The sequence below is a fragment of the Ornithodoros turicata genome, chromosome 9 (assembly GCF_037126465.1).
Source record: "Ornithodoros turicata isolate Travis chromosome 9, ASM3712646v1, whole genome shotgun sequence".
Taxonomy (NCBI): domain Eukaryota; kingdom Metazoa; phylum Arthropoda; class Arachnida; order Ixodida; family Argasidae; genus Ornithodoros; species Ornithodoros turicata.
Genome location: NC_088209.1, coordinates 38199881 through 38218913, shown reverse-complemented (window position 1 = coordinate 38218913; position 19033 = coordinate 38199881). Strand labels below are relative to the sequence as shown.

General features: G+C 45.1%; 1 protein-coding gene across 1 annotated transcript in view; it reads right to left on the bottom strand.

Moving 5' to 3' along the window:
• Positions 1-363: 363 nt before the first annotated feature.
• The window catches only part of LOC135368858 (zinc finger protein Gfi-1b-like), a 43492-nt gene continuing 24822 nt past the window's right edge, over positions 364-19033 (bottom strand). The window contains exon 4 of the mRNA XM_064602398.1: positions 364-2032. Within this exon, the coding sequence (XP_064458468.1) occupies positions 1845-2032 (188 nt within the window). The 3' untranslated portion in view covers positions 364-1844. The remainder of the gene's footprint in view (positions 2033-19033) is intronic.

Genomic DNA, 19033 nt, shown 5'->3' with positions numbered 1-19033 from the left:
TGTTCGGCAAGATGTTCACCTAATCTTTGTTTAATCTTTGCGAAGTCTCACTTTAAACGACGTTACGTAGACATTAAGAGTCCACCAATCACGACTTTGCTTTCGGCGGCCGTAGCTATGGGCACTAGCCGCCATGAGCCGCATGGGCAGCCACTGGTAGCCACCGAAAGCCAGTTTTTGAAATCGTCTGCGACGATAGGCTGAAGCAGACGACATCCTGACTCTATGTGTCCACGCGGCGAAGGAGTGAGAGGAGGCATTAAAGGGGCAGTCCACGTAGTATTTAGGCCAGTGGTCGTTTGTGTGCTCGTTTTAGGAGCTACTCTCAGGTTTCCGAAAAAGAGGCACGCGGAGAAACGGTCGCTCGTAAGTATTTGCTTTAATCATTCGTGAAGACACTTTGTCCAAGAAAAGTTCACACGCAGGAAGAAAAACAAAACACGCAAAGTGCTCTTTCACTCAAGGCACCGATTGACAATAGCGTGTCGGCATTTCGACTAGAAACAATCACGTGGCGTCCTTGAAACAACAGTTCGTAATATACAACGTGAAGCACAATTGCACTAGCCACTCAGTAATTGGCTGCTAACGCCAAATGTCCACTTGCGCGTACTGTACGTTGTCAGTGCACTTGCTGTACGTGACGCAGTTGTCCTTGCACACTGAACAGGCACATCTCTCAGTTCGAAGATCTCATTGGAGCGCTTGTTCTAACGTGTGTGGAGCATTCGCTATATGGAACACGCGTTGGTACTGTATACTGCACTTCACCCGGCTATAGCGATATCACGTTATAAGCGATTCGCATATTCGCAACCTACAAGCGGTTAGCGTTGTATTCTCTCTAGGTAACAAGCATCCAAAGAGACGAAGCAGTGAAGCTGTATTTACAATATGTACTGTGTTCCTCTTTGCCGACTATATAGGAGAATCCTATTCGAACGCGTCGTGTATAACAACAAACGGTTATGAACAGATTTTCAGATCATATTTTTGACTGAGTAATGACGCGGTGTTTACATACTAGAACAGGCTGGTTACTCCGACTACAACCTCGATTTTCTTTTCTTTTTTTTTTCAATGTAAAACGCCAAGGTGCGGTAGCTCATGCTTACGTCCCCGTGAAAGTAACACCGAATGTGAACGAGTTGTTTGAACGTAACGTTCTTTTTGGTTATCTCACAAACTACGAGGCGCTGCTGCATGAAATTTTGCATGTGACATTTACATGTAACTTACAACTGAATACAATCCTAGTCTCAAAATCAGTCGACTACTCCAGACTGTCCTTTCAAACGAAAAATCAAAGTTAACGGTCACAGTCGGAACAACGAGCCTTGTTGATTCATGAAGTCACGTCTCTAGTGTGCATTTCGACTCCAACAGGCGTTTGAAGACAACCTCAGTAAGTACGAAATCTGAAAATCTGGAAATCTTCAATCCTGTCGCGTGGACAAATAAATGACTCGACTCGTCCGATCCGTCATATCTGATAAAATCGTACGCGTAACTATACACGGGTCGTCATAAAACAGTTTCAGTTGTAGCGTACGCAACGTGATAGCGTACGCTATAACCAAAACTCTCCACTATCTAGTAGAAGGCTACACTTTCGTCTCTCAAAAATTATTTACAATTTACTTTATACAGTGGACTTACATGCTCCCTCTCTAACATTCATTACGGCAACGAAGAGAAGCAATGATCTCAAACATCATTACTTCGTTACGTTAAAAATTTAAAAAAAATAAAAAGAAAAGATAAGCAAATTGCGAGGCAGTCCATATTCACACGTATTCACTCGGTTTCACTTCTTTCGATGAGGGGGTTGGGGGGTGAGGATGCTAGAGTGGTCGCACGTCGGCATGCTGCGTCTCCTTGTGCCTCCGGAGGTCGACCTTGCGTTGGAATGCCCTTCCGCAGACGTCGCAGGCGAAGGGCTTGAAGCCCGTGTGTTTCCTGCTGTGGGTGATGAGGTTTGACGACTGACTGAAGGCTTTTCCGCACACTGCACATTTGTGGGGTTTCTCACCTGCGAGCGAAAATGAAAACATCGTCTGTGTAGCGAATGCGTGGAGTAACGTTCAGAACATCACTTTTAAAAATGAACTTCACCGCATAGCACGCTCCTAGCCAACCATAATCTCGAATGATATCGTTATCTGCCCTGATTTGTTGAAAAGGGGAGGCGTACGCCTTTTTTGTGACAATTATGACCAGCATAAGTGTCACAAAAAAGGCGTACGCCTCCCGTTTCCATCAAATCAGGGCAGATAACGATATCACTCAAGATTATGGTTGGCTAGGAGCGTGCTATGCGGTGAAGTTCATTTTTAAGAGTGTGGATGACACATTTAAAAAAAAATACATGACGGTTACGATTGTCATCACATAATAAAAGCGCTAAAAAAACAGAAAGGGACGGACAAAGAGCATACAGACGTACACCCTCAGAAAAAAGGGTGGAGCAGTTATACCCTTCAGGAGGTAATATTTGTCGCATATGTTGCGCCTACAAGGTAGCAAAGTTCTACCTGCTACCTCACTCTCTGCCACGAATGATAGGGTTATCGCTTCTGATTCGGTGAGCGAGGGGGGCATACGCCTTTTTGTAGCAATTTGGACATATGATAAATGCTTTTACCACCCTTTTACGCCCTTTATCAGACCCTATGTTGATCTAGGTGGTAACTATATAGAAGTTACCAACTTTTCACACCCTTTTTTTCTTAGAGTGTATAGCGCACTTTCAACAAACTTTGTTGAAAGCGCGCTACGTCTGTTTACTCTCTGTCCGTCCCTTTCTCCGTTTTTTAGCGCTTTTATTATGAGATCAAAACAACAAGCCCAAAAAATTGTTCTACTAGGTTACGATTGTGTATACTCGAATTTCAACGGTAGCTGCTGTGTGTCGATGTTGACACTTTTATATATGGCACTGATATATGCACAACTACTTTAGAATGACGAGTACCGCATTGTGATCTGTGAAGTGAGTGGGGATGTGTAGAGCTGGGATTAGCGGGACTAAAATATTACTAAAATCGGGACAAAAGTGGGACGGGAAATGCTGAAAAATCGGGACACTTTCTGGGACAACGTATCAATCTCTGAATATGTCAGAACCGCTTTTATTAGCTTCAGATTATTTTAACTTGTCTTGCATCACCGAACCCGAACCCGAACCCGAACCCGAAACCGATGGTTTTGTGATACAGCCACAGAGATTTCCCGAGACCTTCCCGTTAACAGCTACCGCTGTAAAATGTTATATTGATATTGATAAAGAGCCTCTTCTGCGATTAGTAAGAATTATTCGTGTTGTAACACGATGTTACAACATGTACACGTTGCGTGTTTTGGGTGTAAAAATACGCACGTAAACTTTGCCTATGTTGGAATGTAAATGTGTGCCTATTTAGACGCGAAAGCCCCGATTATGTTATCATCAACAACGGCAAATATTCCTTAACGGCACACTAAAAGGAAGAAAGAAAATTATATGCCCCGATCGCCAGCACCAAAGTAAACTTCTGGCTTTTGCCTTGTTCTTATCTTTCTTTTCTTTTTTTTTTTATAATGAAATCATCCTGTTCAGAAGAATTCACTAATTCGTCATACTGCTAGCTAATAAACAAGTAATTTCCTGTGTCTTCAGTACTTATAGTGCATGAATTCCTGTCCATGTATGGGGCTATCACACTTATACCAGACACTCACACCAAATGTCACTTCAAGTATTTTTCGTCAAGTGTCACGCACTCTTTACATGTAAGAGCTTGTCACATTTCCGCCTCATAGGGCACAAAAATAAAAGCACAAAACTACAGTTTTGATGAAAGCGTGCATGCAGGCGAGAACACATCATCATCATCACCATCACCATGGGAGGGAGGGACGTAAAAACGAAAGAGGAGCAATATGTCTCCTCCTTTTTTCGTCTCATATGTATGACTAAATCAGCGAGTAATTTTTAACGGGCGAAGGGAGAAGATAGACGACTGCTTTTCATTGAATAGCTATCGACAGTGGAGGGTTGGGGTGGGCCTCATTCCGTGCATTGTTAATGGGCGACCTGATTGTCTGCCTCGACCGATGGCAGCACGATTCGCCGGCAGAGGGAGCAACACGTCCCCAGGGCAATTAAGTAATCTGACCATCTGCATTCAATCACACGTGCCAAGCGAGCGGAGCTTGCCTTCCCTGCCGCTGTACGGCACTGCTGCAGGCAGGTTCCGCGCGTCGTTTGGGTGGGAAGCAGGCTCGGTGGAGTTTTGCGCTCCTGTATATTGTCCTCTTTTTTTTTTTTTTTTTCGACGCGGTGGTTGTAGAGGTATGAGTTTGGAAGAGTAATGCTGCGACAGTCACTATAGACTTGTACGAACGGATATTCTATGGAATCCTAATACGCGCAGTAAAATGCTGTTTGTGTTTCGCAAGCTCAGCGTGGCGTCTTGTTAGTGCACTCTATTTGGCCCTCATGCGGCCGGAATTGGCACATATTCTCTGTTCAGCGGATACAAACATGCGGTAACATGCATTTCAGTTCGCGATGGTCGAAATAATGCCCGACTGTGACAACGCTTCTGGGTGGTTGGAGACGAACAAGAAATGTAGAGTACCGATGAATTAAATGACGTTTAAGCTTTTCAAAAAGGGGTTGGAGCTTCTCATTTGAAATTCTTCCTTCTGCACTGGAGTGTGAAGTCTTTACAGCACTGGAGTTCACAGCTAGTTATAACATGTGACTAACTTTGTTGGTTATAGTATTCAGTTCTTAAAAATTTGTTTGTGCATGTGCATGAAACTCAGCAACACATGTGGGGGGAGGGGAGGAGTCTGTGGTAGATGTGAATGCTATGCTCCTCGAAGTGGTAGCTACATATTATTTATATTACTACAGGTAATTATTTGCGACGGTCATAAAGCTATTACTGTGAGGAACGTTGAGTATAAATATATGCACACCACCCGCATTCTTAAGATAATTGCTACACATACACTCAATAGCGGCATGTCTATGCTGGCTTGAGTCTGCTATACATGGTGAAAAGCATGTTAACAGAGTTACCGAAGAAGTGTTGCAGAGATTACTTGTACCAACACTTAATTTTTTGACAGTATACTTGTAGCGGTGCGAACTTATGCTCATATTTGGTTAGAAGTATAATGGTGCAAAATTATGCACCGTTCACAAACAGCGATGTCCACCCCGGTGGTGGTGGTGGTCGTGAAACTGCTCGCCGTGGCGCCCCACTACACTCATAGAAGAAAGGGTGGAGCAGATACACCTTTTAGGAGGTAATAGTTGTCTCATATGTGGTGCCTAAAAGGTTGCAAAGTTCTACCTCCTAGCTACGAGTGATACACTCTAAGAAACGAACTTCACCGCATAGCACGCTCCTAGCCAAGCATCATCTCGAATGATATCGTTATCTGCCCTCATTTGTTGAAAATGGGAGGCGTACGCCTTCTTTGTGACACTTATGCTGTTCATAATTGTCACAAAAAGGCGTACCCCTCCCGTTTTCAACAAATCAGGACAGATAACGATATTATTCGAGATGATGCTTGGCTAGGAGCGTGCCAAGCGGTGAAGTTCATTTTTAAGAGTGTAGGGATACCGCTCCTGATTCGGCGAGCGAGGGGGGCGTACGCCTTTTTTCTTAGCAATTTGGATATATGATAATTGCTTTTACCACCCTTTTACACCCTTTATCAGACGCTATGTTGACCTAGGGGGTAACTATATAGAAGTTACCACCCTTTTCACCCCCTTTTTTCTTAGAGTGATAGCAGCATTCCGCCGGTGGCAGCCAGACCACTGCCACCCAATAGATAACCAAACATTCTTCCTTTCCTGAGAATGCTGCTAAGTTTTCGCTTGAGGTTTCACGCTGCTAGACAAATTGGTTTCAAAAATACTCCAGCATTGCATGTATAGTGTGCGCAGATACACGGTGATATTATTGTTTTCCAATGCAACGCTTCGAGGGGGCGTAATTTACAAATTCTCAGAATACATCGCTATTTTACTAGCGCGAAGAATACCGCGTCTCTACGTACGTCTCGCAAACCCATTCGTCTCTCGTTTCCTTTTCGTTAATACCATTATTATCGCTCTCTTGCGACGCGTATACACGAGCTATTGCGAGTTCCACATCCCACTCGTGCATATTTGGCCGCCCCGCGCAATTCACGTCCTATATACGGGAGAGGCATTTCCATTGCGGCCTCATATAACAGCGCGCAAATATCTTCCTCTCGCAATTCCCACTCGCTTCGACCCTTTGAAACTTTCCTGCGCGCAAAAACCACGAACGAAACTAACTTTTGGGCACAAATACCTTCCTTAGATGTCACTGCAAATGGATCTTGCGGCGGGGAGTATGGGCCCACCATTCAGGCAGAGGGCCAAAAAATGCAATCGTAGTGGAAGGTGGTGGGGTTGGGGGGGGGGAAGGCATTTGGTCTCGCAAGTCAGTGTTATAAGTGCGGATAAAAATGAGCTTCGAAATGAGATTCCACACGACACTTCCAACCGTTATGAGGTGAAAAAAGAAGAAATTTGCCTTTTCCTGAAGATTTTTTTTTTCTCCTATATCTCTCTCCCTACTTTCCTTTCTTTTTTTTTCTTTTTTTCGGCAAGTGTGAACCGTCGTCGCAGTTGGAAAATTTTTGCGGGAAGAGATAAAGCAATACAGCGGAGGGGGCGTTGAAATGAAGGACGAGCGCTATAGTGAGCGCGGAGAGTGAGAAGCGGCTATAGGAGGAGGTTATTGGCAATAAATCAAGGGTAAGGAATTTGGAAATTTTAGCTCGGACCGGTGTCTGTGGTGGCAGAATTAATATGATGGTGTGCAGCGGTGATTGAAGGGGGGCCCCCCGGACGAGGACAACGAAATGGTTATATTATGAATCCGCGATTATGGAGGTATGAGTTATGGAGGGCGACAAGCGAATCAAGACGTCAATCGAGCCCTATGTAGAAAAAGGGGGCAGAGTACACGCTAAAGCTAAAACTTCACCGCATAGCACGCTGTGCGCCAACCGTTACCACGAATGACACACTCTTAAAAATGAACTTCACCACATAGCACGCTCCTAGCCAACCATCACCTCGAATGATATCGTTATCTGCCCTGATTTGTCGAAAACGGGAGGCGTACGCCTTTTTTGTGACAATTACGAACAGCATAAGTGTCACAAAAATGGCATACGCCTCCCGTTTTCGACAAATCAGGGCAGATAACGATATCATTCGAGGTTATGGTTGGCTAGGAGCGTGCTATGCGGTGAAGTTCATTTTTAAGAGTGTAGGGTTCTCGCTTCATATTCGAAGAGAGACAGGGGGCGTGCGCTCCTTTATTGCAATTGTCGTATATCCAAATTGAGATAAAAAGCCGTACGCCCCCATCTCTTTCGGAATCAGAAGCGATAACCCTATCATTCGTGGCAATGGTTGGCGCACGGCGTGCTATGCGGTTCTATCTTCTAGTGTATCTTCAGTTCTATCTTTTGAGTGTAGGAAGGTGATATTTGCGTGACTGTTGATTTTTTTCTGTGTCTTCGAAGAGGAATATACACTCGAAAAACAGATAGCACGCACATAGCACGCTCTTAGCTTATCACCATCCCGAATGACATCATTCGTCGACTAATTGGTTAAAAACGGGGGCGTACGCCTTTTTGGAACACTTATGCAATTCAAAAAAAGGCGTACGCCCCGCTCTTTCCACAAATCGGGAGCGATAGAGGTATCATTCTGTGCAGTGGTTGGTCTTCACCGCATAGCACGCTGTGCGCCAACTATTGCCAAGAATGATAGGGTTATCGCTTCCGATTCGAAGAGAAATGGGGGCGTACGCCTTTTTGTGACAGTTACCATCAGTTTCACTGAAAGGTGTACACCTTCCGTTTTCAACAAATCAAAGGAGATGATGGTTGACTGGGAGCGTGCTGTGCGGTGAAGTTCTGTTTTAAGAGCGCACTTTACATTGCGTTATTCGTCACAAACGGCTTGCGCTTCCCACACTCTTAAAGATGAACTTCACTGCATAGCACGCTCCTAGCCAACCATAATCTGGAATGATATCGTTATCAGCTCTGATTTGTTTAAAACGGGAGGCGTACACTCTTTTTGTGACAATTGTGAACAGCATAAGTGTCACAAAAAAGGCGTACGCCTCTCGTTTTCAACGATACCATTCGTGATGATGGTTGGCTAGGAGGTGCTATGCGGTGAAGTTCATTTTTAAGAGTGTAAGAGAGAGCGATGTATAATTCAGCTATAGAATAGTTGTACAACGCGATGGAAATTCAGCCACGCGCAAAACACTGCATGTTCAGTATGCCATACAATTTCCTATGCAGAGATCACGTTCAGTGTCCCCCAGGAACCCCCTGCCTCCACCCCAGCCAACAACACCAGCATGCTTCACCCTATGTGCCACACTGCAGACTCCCCTGCGCATTTTTCGAAATAACAACTCCTCCAAAACGCAATCTGCCTTTCTTAATATATTCTGCGAACGCAATGCAACGCACTGAGTGACGGTAAATGATATCCGCATGGAAATCGTGCGCGCTTATACATTTTTTTTTTCCTTTCCAGCACTCTCCCACCCTTCAAAGACACATAATAAATAGTGCGCAAGAAGGAAGAGAGGGGCGCTTCCATCACGGCTCTTCATCCCGAGAGATATGCCTTCCTCGGACCTTAGAAATCTAGGCCCGGTAATTCACAAACATTTACCAAATGATCGCGTTCTACGAATCCGAGGGACCGATTTGCATAGGCGCTAATCAAAAACGGCGACTTTCAATGCAGCTCGGCTAATGACGTCCCACGTGATGATTATGGTGATGAGCTTCATCAGCAGATGCCCCGGATGAAGAGTTCCTCTCTCTCTCTCTCCCTCTCTCCCTTACGGTTTCGCCTGTTCGCTGTCCCTCTGGGACGCGTTAGGGACTGTAAAGAAAGCGCACGAGAGAAAAGTGGAGGATTGGAGTTTTCGTGCCGTATATGAGACATCTGCGAAGCTCTTTGGAGAGTTGTTCTCTAAGCGCGTGATGGGAGGAGAGAGGTGCGCATGCGCTGTTCGAGCGGACGAGGTTTCTGAAAGGCTAGAGACGAGAAATTTTGCTGCTATTGATCCGTACTATGGAGCTTATGGTATAGCTTGCTACTCGTTATGCGGCGTAACGTCTATGCATATCATATTCAATGCGAACTCTTAACGCAAGGTGGTGACGGTGGTGACGGCCTATTTAAAACATGGTGGTGGTGACTGTGAAAGGGCCCGCCGTTGTCGGCCTCACAGAGGTGGGTATAACGTCACGACTGGCACCCAGGGGAATCTGCGTCCTGGGCCGACTTCTAAGGGAACTGGGCCGACATATGTCTGGAAGCGGCTATGGAAAACACAGGAAAAACCCCAGACAGCACAGCCGGCACCGGGATTCGAACCCGGGTACCTTCGCCGCATAACAGGCTCTTAGCCAACCATCATCCCAAATGATATCGTTCTCTTCATTGATTGGTTGAAAACAGGAAGTGTTCGCCTGTTTTTGTGACACTTATGCAGTAATGATGCGTCTGGCAGGTGATGCGCATTCTTCGAATCTCCCAAACCGGCTGTACTGTCTGAGGTTTTCCCCTGGGTTTTCCGGCAGACTTTTCAGACGAGAACGTCGGCACAGTTCCCCCTGAAGTCGGACCAGGACGCATACTAACCCCCCTGTTCCCCACTCCCTCCTGCTGTTCTCTCTCCGTCCGTCCTCATCTGTATGTCGCTCATCGCCACAGTTGCTTCGCGGCACTAACACGATTTTTTTTTAAAAAATCGATGTACATTGATGTTTGAGAGAAGAATATCGGCTTTTTTATCGATATATACGTATATAGCGATATTTTCGATTTATCGATATTTTCGATACCAGATAAAAATCGATACCTCAAAAACATCTCAATAACGTCAATGGGGAAAATATCAATAATATTGATAAAATATCGATGTCGTTCCATTCCTACTCTCTACGAATGATATGACACGTGTGTGTGTAATGACAAAAAAAAACGTTAATAATTGCATAAAGTTTCCACGACCTTACGTGTTTTTTTATTTTCTTCCGTTTTCTCGCCTCCACTGCGCGTTGATTCGTTTAATGCCGCAATAAAAAAAAAAGAAATCATTCAGGTGAAGAAACGTGACCCGATCCCTCTTTTTGGAGAAAATTAAGGCAACTGGAATATTAACGAAAGAGGAACAAACGAATTACCCTAATTTCTACCCGCTCAAAAGCGAACTCGAATCTTGAATAACTTAATCGCAACGTTTCTCGAATCGATTTTCATGTCGTGAATTCTGACTCAAAATTTAATCTTGGAAAAGACGACGGCCTGTAGAGCCATTGTGATTAGACCGAAACTTAACGTCGTATGTTTTTTGCTGTGCATGTTTTATAGTACTAACTACTATAGTATTACAGTCAAACTCCTTTACAACGAAACTCAGGGGATAGCAAAAAAAAAAAATTCGCAGTAAAGGTATTTTCGTTAAAAAGGTGTTCGCTATAAAGGAGTTTGACTGTATAAGATATTGAGCTCCTCGAGCAAAGTGAAATTGTGAGGCTTCCCTTTTATTTGTCACCTGTGACGTCTGGTTATTAAAGACGATATACTATAACGCGAGAAAGGAAGTAAATAACAAATCATGACCTCGTACTATACCTGGGTAGTAATGTCATTAATGAATTACTTTTTCTGGTAATTTGTAATGTAATGCATTACTTTTGACATTATTTAATTTGTAATGTAACTTAATTACATTTGGGCAGTAATTTTAATGACATTACGTATTACTTTTTACAAAAGAGTCGAGTGTGTGTTCTGTGTTGGCACTTGGCAGAAAGAGGGTTGCGCACTGGCGAGTTAAAAGAATTCCAACGCCCACTATATGAAAGGTGACACGCGCAATCGGCACAGAATAAAATATGTCTCGTTTTTACAACGTAGTATTGTCTGACAATGAATTTCCACATCCCCGATATCGTTACGATTAAACTCGCAGTCATGACTTTGTAATGGCATTACTTTTTCGTAGTAATTGTAATGTAATTTCATTAAATTCTAACTGGAGTAATGAGTAATGTAATTTAATTACATTTTAGAAGTAATTTACCCAGGTATGCACCCAAACAGGAGAAACGAGATTGCCCGAAGGTGGCATATTACCAAGCCCATGTAATGGCAAGGCGATTGTGATTTGTGTTGGGCGTCTTGTTCTGTCATTGATGTACAGTCGACCCCCGTTTATCCGGACTTCATTTATCCGGATCCCGCGGTATCCGGACAAAAGGCACGGGAACGGATTTTCCTCCATGTATTTTGTTCTCGTTTATCCGGACTTCAGCTTCCGGACTCGGACAAGAATTCCAGGGAACGAAAGTCGGAAATTCTTGTAATCCAGCTTCAGTTATCCGGACTACGGTGAGTAACAGGAGACGCTGACCCCGCTTCGTCACCCTTTTCGCTGTGTTGGGGTTGTTCCTGTTACACGTCAGGGACCTACATTCCTCCGTAGGGGAGACAACTGCGGACGATGACCCCCTTTCCTCTTTGTGTGCGTTGGGTCACGTTGACCAGTCCAGTCATTTGGAAATATCTCGAGCAACTGTCCGGTTCTAGAGGGGAAAACTCCAACCCGAGGGCCTGCTGCTTACGGCCCGTTGGCGGATGAAGACATTCCCCTAGCTGAGCTGCGATCCCTGATGCAGAAGCTCACTGCGACTGCCGTACATGATGCTGCGATTTCTGACTATGTTGACGTTGATAAGGCTGATGACGCGTGTGCAGCTATGACTGATGACGGTGTGATTGATGCTGTTGCCTCCGATGATGTGCAGCAAGACGGTGCCGATGACATCAGTGAGAAACAAGGCTCCGACATTGACACTTTGCGTCCGCACTGACATTCTTCGAGCAGCGCAACAGCGTAGCTCAACTCCATGCAATTAGCAAAAGTTTGCAGGAATCGAGTGCCTACACTACTATGTAACAGCTGTCATTGACGAGATTTCTGTGTTTTAATTAAGCCTTGCTCTGTAGGACGTTTCTATTCGGCCGTTTCATTTATCCGGATGCCCCGGTATCCGGACGATTTCGCCGGGAACGGCACCGTCCGGATAAACGGGGGTCGACTGTATAAGTGTAGCCTTTGCACTTTTTTACCTTTATGGGGGTACTGCAGAGTCGTGAAGGTGTTGTAAATGCATCTGTTGGACTACGATACGCCGCACCATGACGAAAATATTTGTAACTGAAACGTTTATCCTTGCGAGCGTCGACCAATGACTCTTACTTGGATCTGGTTGCAGTTAGAATTCGTTACCAACACTCGTCTATTAACATTTTGCATGCCTTGGAGCCCCTTCTTCGTTCGTTCTTTTCTTTTCACTCTTTCTTTCTTTCTTTTTTTTTTCTATCACATTGTCACGAGACCTTCACGCGAAATTTGTGCTTGAAACATTACGAAGACAAGACGATAATGATAAATACTGAACGCGTCACCAGCGTGCTCATCAGCCTTCATTGACTAACTAGTTGATTGATCAATCGATCTATCTATCAATTACCTCTGAGCTCCGCGTTTCATTTCCGTTTCGTTTTTTCGTCTTTTCCTTTTTTTTTTTTTTTCTTCTCGGAATTAGTTACCGGTAGTTCGACGAACAATTGAAATAGGGCAGCCGTCGAAAAAGCCCGGCAGCGGCTGCTTTCCATCGGTATACCACAGCAGTATTAAAGTATCATTCGGCGCGCTTTACGTGTTCCTATGAACAAGAATTACTTCGCCTGCTGGTTTGTTTAAGAAACCACACCAAACAGTGTGAGGATTAAGATCAATACCAAAGACGCTTTACGAAATAGCACCATCTGAAGAACTCAAAGGTGATTCGAGAAACACGCGGATGTACTAAAAAAAAAAAAAGAATTTTTGTTTTTTGAAAAAGCGGCGCTGCTTCTTTCATTCGTTCCTTCGCTGCGCTAAGTAGGTTTCATATTGCACCTCTCTCTCTCTCTATCTCTCTCTCTCTCTCTCTCATATCGCACCTCGCCAACCAATGAGAGATGGCGTTAGGAGCGAAGATTCTCTTCGAGGAATACGACGAGCGGGCGCGATGAGATTTTCTTTTATTTTTTATTTTTTTCATTTTCTTTATGTGCGCAGGGGGCTGAAACAATCTGATATTCCGACGAAAAAGTCACACGGCCGCATTACACAAAAGACGGCTCCGATCCCCCAACCCCGAACTGCAGAGAAACGAGGCCGAATATATATATATTCGGAACCAGAAGAAGAAAAAAAACGTATCAGGAGGAAGAAAGTGATTGTAGCAGAAAGAAGTATCAAGCACAGTGAGCTTCGAAGAAAGAGAAGAGGCAGAAGGAGAAAAGGGCAAGCCAGGAATTTTATAAGGGCGTAACCCCTGGGAGAATGCTGCCAGCCGCGGAATCTAAAACAATCGGCCGCTTCCATTCTGCCTTATTGTTCGTCTTCTCTCTTTTTTTTTATCCTCTTTGTATTCTCCATGTGAAGCCCCCGATTCCGCAGCCGCTCAGATCTTTCAGTGCGATTTCATGCGTTCTCCTTTGTCTGAGAGAGAAAAATAAAAATAAATTTATCGATAGATGCGAAGTGCTTCGCCTAACGTGCCGAAAAATGATGAATATAATAGCGAGTGCTCTCAGCGCTATATCCTTATAGTACAGTGCATTCTCAACAACCTTTCTTGCTCCGCACCCCTTTAGCACCCCTTTAGCCGTTCAGCAAAGCGTTGAAGGGAGGCTCCTCACCGAAAACGTGTTCACGTGACAGTGGGACGTCAATCCGTACCGTATGATATTTCAGTAGACATAATTTCTCATCCCCAGGGGGCACAGATGGTCAGAACACGAATATTTTCCTTTGAGTGATTCGGCGCTTCTCCGCGGAAGACCGGTCTAGCAACACTGAGCTTCAGCTCACCGGTATTCTTCGCGTGCGCCTTTCCGTGTATTCACACGAGCGACATTCCCCAGAATACTCCTGCGGAAGATGCGAAAAACGTCATAGCTTTCTGCTGTCACGTGAGCGCGAGCGCTCAACGTCGTGTCTTCACGTGCACTGAAAACGATGAGGAATACCCTGCGAAAGAGCCACGGGATATTCCGTAGCAGACGACAGAAAAACACGATGACGGTGTCGTCTGCTAAGTGTCGTCTGCTAAACGCGCAGTACGCCACTCCCAATATTCCGCACCGTGTGAATGCTCACATAACACGAGACGGAACTTCGTCTCTGTAAGCAGTGTTTGTGCTTTTCACCATCACCATCACCATCTGTTTGTGCTTTTTCTTCCACTAGAATATTCCGTGAGGATGTCGCTCGTGTGAATACACGGTTTCTGTAGGTTTTGTCCTACCGGTGGAGAGTATACTTTACAACGAAATCGACGAAGCAGATGACTCATCATCCATGTCGCACGAAGAAGTTACCAAGCGCGTGCCCCAAACTAAGTAAACTACGATAGGTAAACAGTCGACGGTCCGCACGAGACTACCGGTGACGTCACGCAGGGTACAGGCCAACACCACCCATATAGAGAATGCCTGCGCATTGCCTCCTCTCCCTCTTTCAATTAAGAGTCAGGATTCGTCTGCTACTGCGATTGACCGTTCTGCTATAATTCAAGAACTCGTAAATGATTGCATCTAACCTGGAACCTGCAGACCTAAATATTTAGACATATTTAGCTTTCCAGAAAATCGTTCACGGCGCTAAGGGTTTGCAGTTTCGTGAACGTGGTGGAAAAATAAAAAAGAAAATAAAAACGGAAACAATACGTTGTCCTCATGGAAGCGGCATAGTTACGTAGATAAGAGCAGTGCTGAGCTCGCAACTGGGGTTTACATTTCGCAAACGTGCAGCTGTATACCTGGCAACACTGTACCTGTACTGTATACCTGTAAGCTGGCAACACTGGATGACGTTTGAATAACAGTGGCGTTGTCCGCCCGATACAAAGGGCATAGCCGTCATCATCATCATCGCCGCTTCCCTTTCCAGGCCGTCCCCCTCTCGCAATCTTTTCGTACGAATCTTCCCCATATCTTCATATAGAAGCAGGAATCTGAACTTGCTCGTACGTCCCGAGTGTCAACGTCAGTAATAACGCTATCGTAATCATTGTCAACAATAACCAACACTTCAAAGCCCGCTTGATACATGGACAACAACAGCAACAACAATACCAGGTTCGTTGTCTCCCTAGTTTCGCTGCTAGATGACCTCCCCTCAGAAAACGAGGACGAAAGGGAAACTCGCGGTGACCCCGAGGGAATTTTGACTCAACCTTCCTCCCTTCGAGAACAACGAGGCGAAACAAAAGCTCCTGCAAATTGTAGGTAAATCGGATTGTGTGCGGAGACCCCAACAAACGTCCCCCCTCTTAAAATTTTGATCAGACGGCTTCCCGCTCGGAGGAGGACAATCCGGAGCATCCACATTAACTATTGAAGGGCCAATTAGGAACCAAATTTGAGGCGCCGTTCGAGATTCGCGAACGTTTAAACGTCACTTTTCCTGTCCGAAGCCATCCACAATTTAAACTGCCGCGCTTACCTTCTACTTTTAACGGCGCCTCTCTCACAATAATCCGGCCCATTGTTCTGTTGGGGAGCACAAATCCAATTTGGAGCGTCATTTGTCTTACACCACGGCGGGGAGGACGGCGGACCTGAACTGGTCGTTTCCATGAGGCGGCACGCGCGCTTCTGCCATATATATTCCGGGGAGGTCAGCGCACAGGGTTATATCGTCTACCTCGCAGGAATTCCAAAATCCTTTGCTCCTTTCCCCGAGATATTTCTTTAATCGTGGATTCCTGCCTTTTCCTGGCACGGGGTCACTCTGTGGATTTAATCGCCCTTCGGGGCAGCCCGAGTTGAATCATTGGAGGGACGCAGTAGCTCTTCCGGACGGATTACACGCACTGGGAAATGTTATTTGCTAATGTATAATGGTCTGTACCGATTGCGATGCGATGCTCCTTTATTGCTATGGTGCCTCTGACTGAGCGTCCACCGATATATACGGTTCGGATGAGTCGAGAGCTGCTGCGATAGAATATAAAAAGGGTCTGCTCCTGGGTTGCTAGCGGACGTGTAAGAAGATTCAGATGTGTGCCGTGAAACATGATCGTATACAAAGTCTTTGTCGTTAGTGCAGGACAGGTGTGTTTCAGGGAAGGGTCTGTGAAGTTCAAGGAAGTTCTGTTGAAAACGCGCCTTCTGGTCGTACGGTATGGATGAGCTCTGTGATGTTTTTGTTTTTCCTCTTAGCTCCTGGTGCGGGCCTGTTTTGATACGTCTCACCATTCCATTCTCATGCATAAACATCTAAGAACAAACTGGTGCAAGATTAGGCTAGTTGGTGCGACATGAAGTAACACAGTAGCGCAGAAGAATATGCAGGGACATCCATAAGAACAGCCCAGGTTCGCGCAGCAATGTTAACCGCCACATTACACTCACAACGTTGTCTTCCAACGCCTTCGAAACAAACTCGTGTAAAAATGAAAAAATGGGTAGGAAGAAACGGGCTGCTGTAAGGTGATGCATGATGTAAAACCCCGAGACTAGGGAACACGAAGGGACAGACACAAACACGAAGTCTTGAGAGACTTCGAGACTTGAGACTTCGTGTTTGTGCCTGTCCCTTCGTGTTCCCTAGTCTCGGGGTTATACATCATGCAAACTCATGTAGCTTACATAAAACTTCGAAGGTTACACTTGTACATCTTATTCCCAACTGAAAATCCTCAAAGCGCGCTAAATTGTGACCTCAGCAATGATCACTGGTACTTGCGGAGACATGATATACTACCTTCCACAAAGCTATGCACAGACTATGGTAAGCAGTGGAGGCGGTAGTAGAGGCAATAGGTTTCCTCTCTTATCTTGTTTTCCACACTTGTGCGCGTCACGTTTTCGGGGAATATACAGGAGGAAGACGGGGAACTACTATGGAGCCATACGATGGGTGTGCCCGTACTATACGTCACATGTTGCCTAAGACGGGTTGGTAAGACCGTTGTCTTTCCCTTAGACACGTTTTTGTCATTTGCATTAATTCGCATTACGTCCCGCAGCATATAAACCCTATTTCTTTTAATACGTACATAAATACGTACACACAACAAATACGCAGGTATGCTCGTAGTAGGTGCACTCGTATCGTTGATATAAGGTCAATATAAAAGCGACTAACAATACTACGGTACAACGGTCATCCTGCTGAAGTGCGAGCGACGAAAGGATGAGACGAGATGTGAAAGCACAACCTTCGCACACACCTACCTGCAGAGACGCACACGCCGCGGCTACGCGGTCGCTAATTACCATGGCAACCGATGCATCGCACGCGTTGAGGCGCAGGTGCGCCGTGACTTCAGGCGCGCGAGCGGTGGATGGGTGTTCCGAAACGTCGATTTTACACAAAAATTAAGTTATGTCAAGTATGTGAAGTCATTTCATGCAAAGGCTGTGTAGTTTCTCAACAAAAGAACGCGTCTCCTGACTTCTGGTCTTCATGCTACGTCACGTCGGCGTATTTTAACGATACAGGGATATGTCTCCTGGCCTTTGATCTTCGTATTATGTCAAGTTGGTGTACTTGATCACTACAAGTACGTTTCTCCTGGCTTTTTGTCTTCATATTATATTAAATCGGTGTATTTTGTCTATTCAGGTATTCAAGAACATGTCTTCTGGATTTTGGTCTTCGTGATACATCAAGGCGGTGTATCTTATCAATGCAAGAACATGTCTTCTAGATTTTGGCGTTCATGTTACATCAAGACGGTGTGTTTTATCAATACAAGAGCATGCCCCATGCCTCCCATCCTATCTTCGACCCCTGAAGTGTTGGATACTTGAGACTTCGCACACTAGTCATTTCTGTGTGATGCGCTGTGATGGCTTCTAGTCGCTCGAAGGAAGACCGATTTTGCTGGCCCTCTGCGGCCTCTTCGGGATTTTGGAGCTCGAAGGCTCCAACTTCCCGTCTTATGTACATTATTAGTGAGAGTACCCAGGACAGAGGCATCGTGCTTAGTAAAGTGCAGGGTAGACTGAAACGAGAATAACCCTCCATGAAATAGACCGATACAGCCACCGTGCCAGCGATTGTGAGGGTGGTGCAGTACCAGGCAGTTACTTTTTGTATTATTTTCTCTCGTGCATGCGTTTTCTATGAGTTACGAACGACTCGGCGGTGCCCATCACATACAACAACTAGGTACCAGTACCTCGAGTGGGTACCAGTGCACATCCTCCCTTCACTGAGATAAAGTCAACGAGTACCTGTCCTATGTTGTCTTGGATATGTCTTGGTATGAAGAACAGAAACAACCTCGCGGGTTGCATTACCAAGGCCTCGTCCACGTTGTTAATGCAAAATGCATTCTACAAACTGTGAATGAAGTCAACGAAAGTGTGTCTGTCTGTCAGTGACATCTCCTTTAAAGCGTGCTTTCACTGCACCACCGCAGCGTATGCAGGAGAAGCAACAAAGCACTATATTCTGGCTCTCCTAGCGAGCAGGTGTAATGTTGCTGCGCGGTTGTAATCAACTTGTGACGTTGCTGTACCGGGGTTTTCGGATTTGTTTACGTTCATACCTTGTGCGAACAGGCCGCTTTGCACACGAAGAGGCCCTTTCTTACCGTTTTACGTGGCGTTTTTAAGGCATTCGGCAAATTTCTGTGTTTCTTTGCCAGACTCACTTCAGGCATAATGTTATGTTTCTTTTAAGCATAGATTTCAAGTCATCGTACACCGCTAATCATTTCATTTGTTCTTTCAATAAACATTTCGATATTTGTAGGGATATTTGTAGCTCATCAGGGAAAAATAAAGTTATACATCTAAATGATGTGTTGAAATGAGTGTAGCTTGGTGCAACTCAATTACGATTTAGAGTAACTAGTCGCA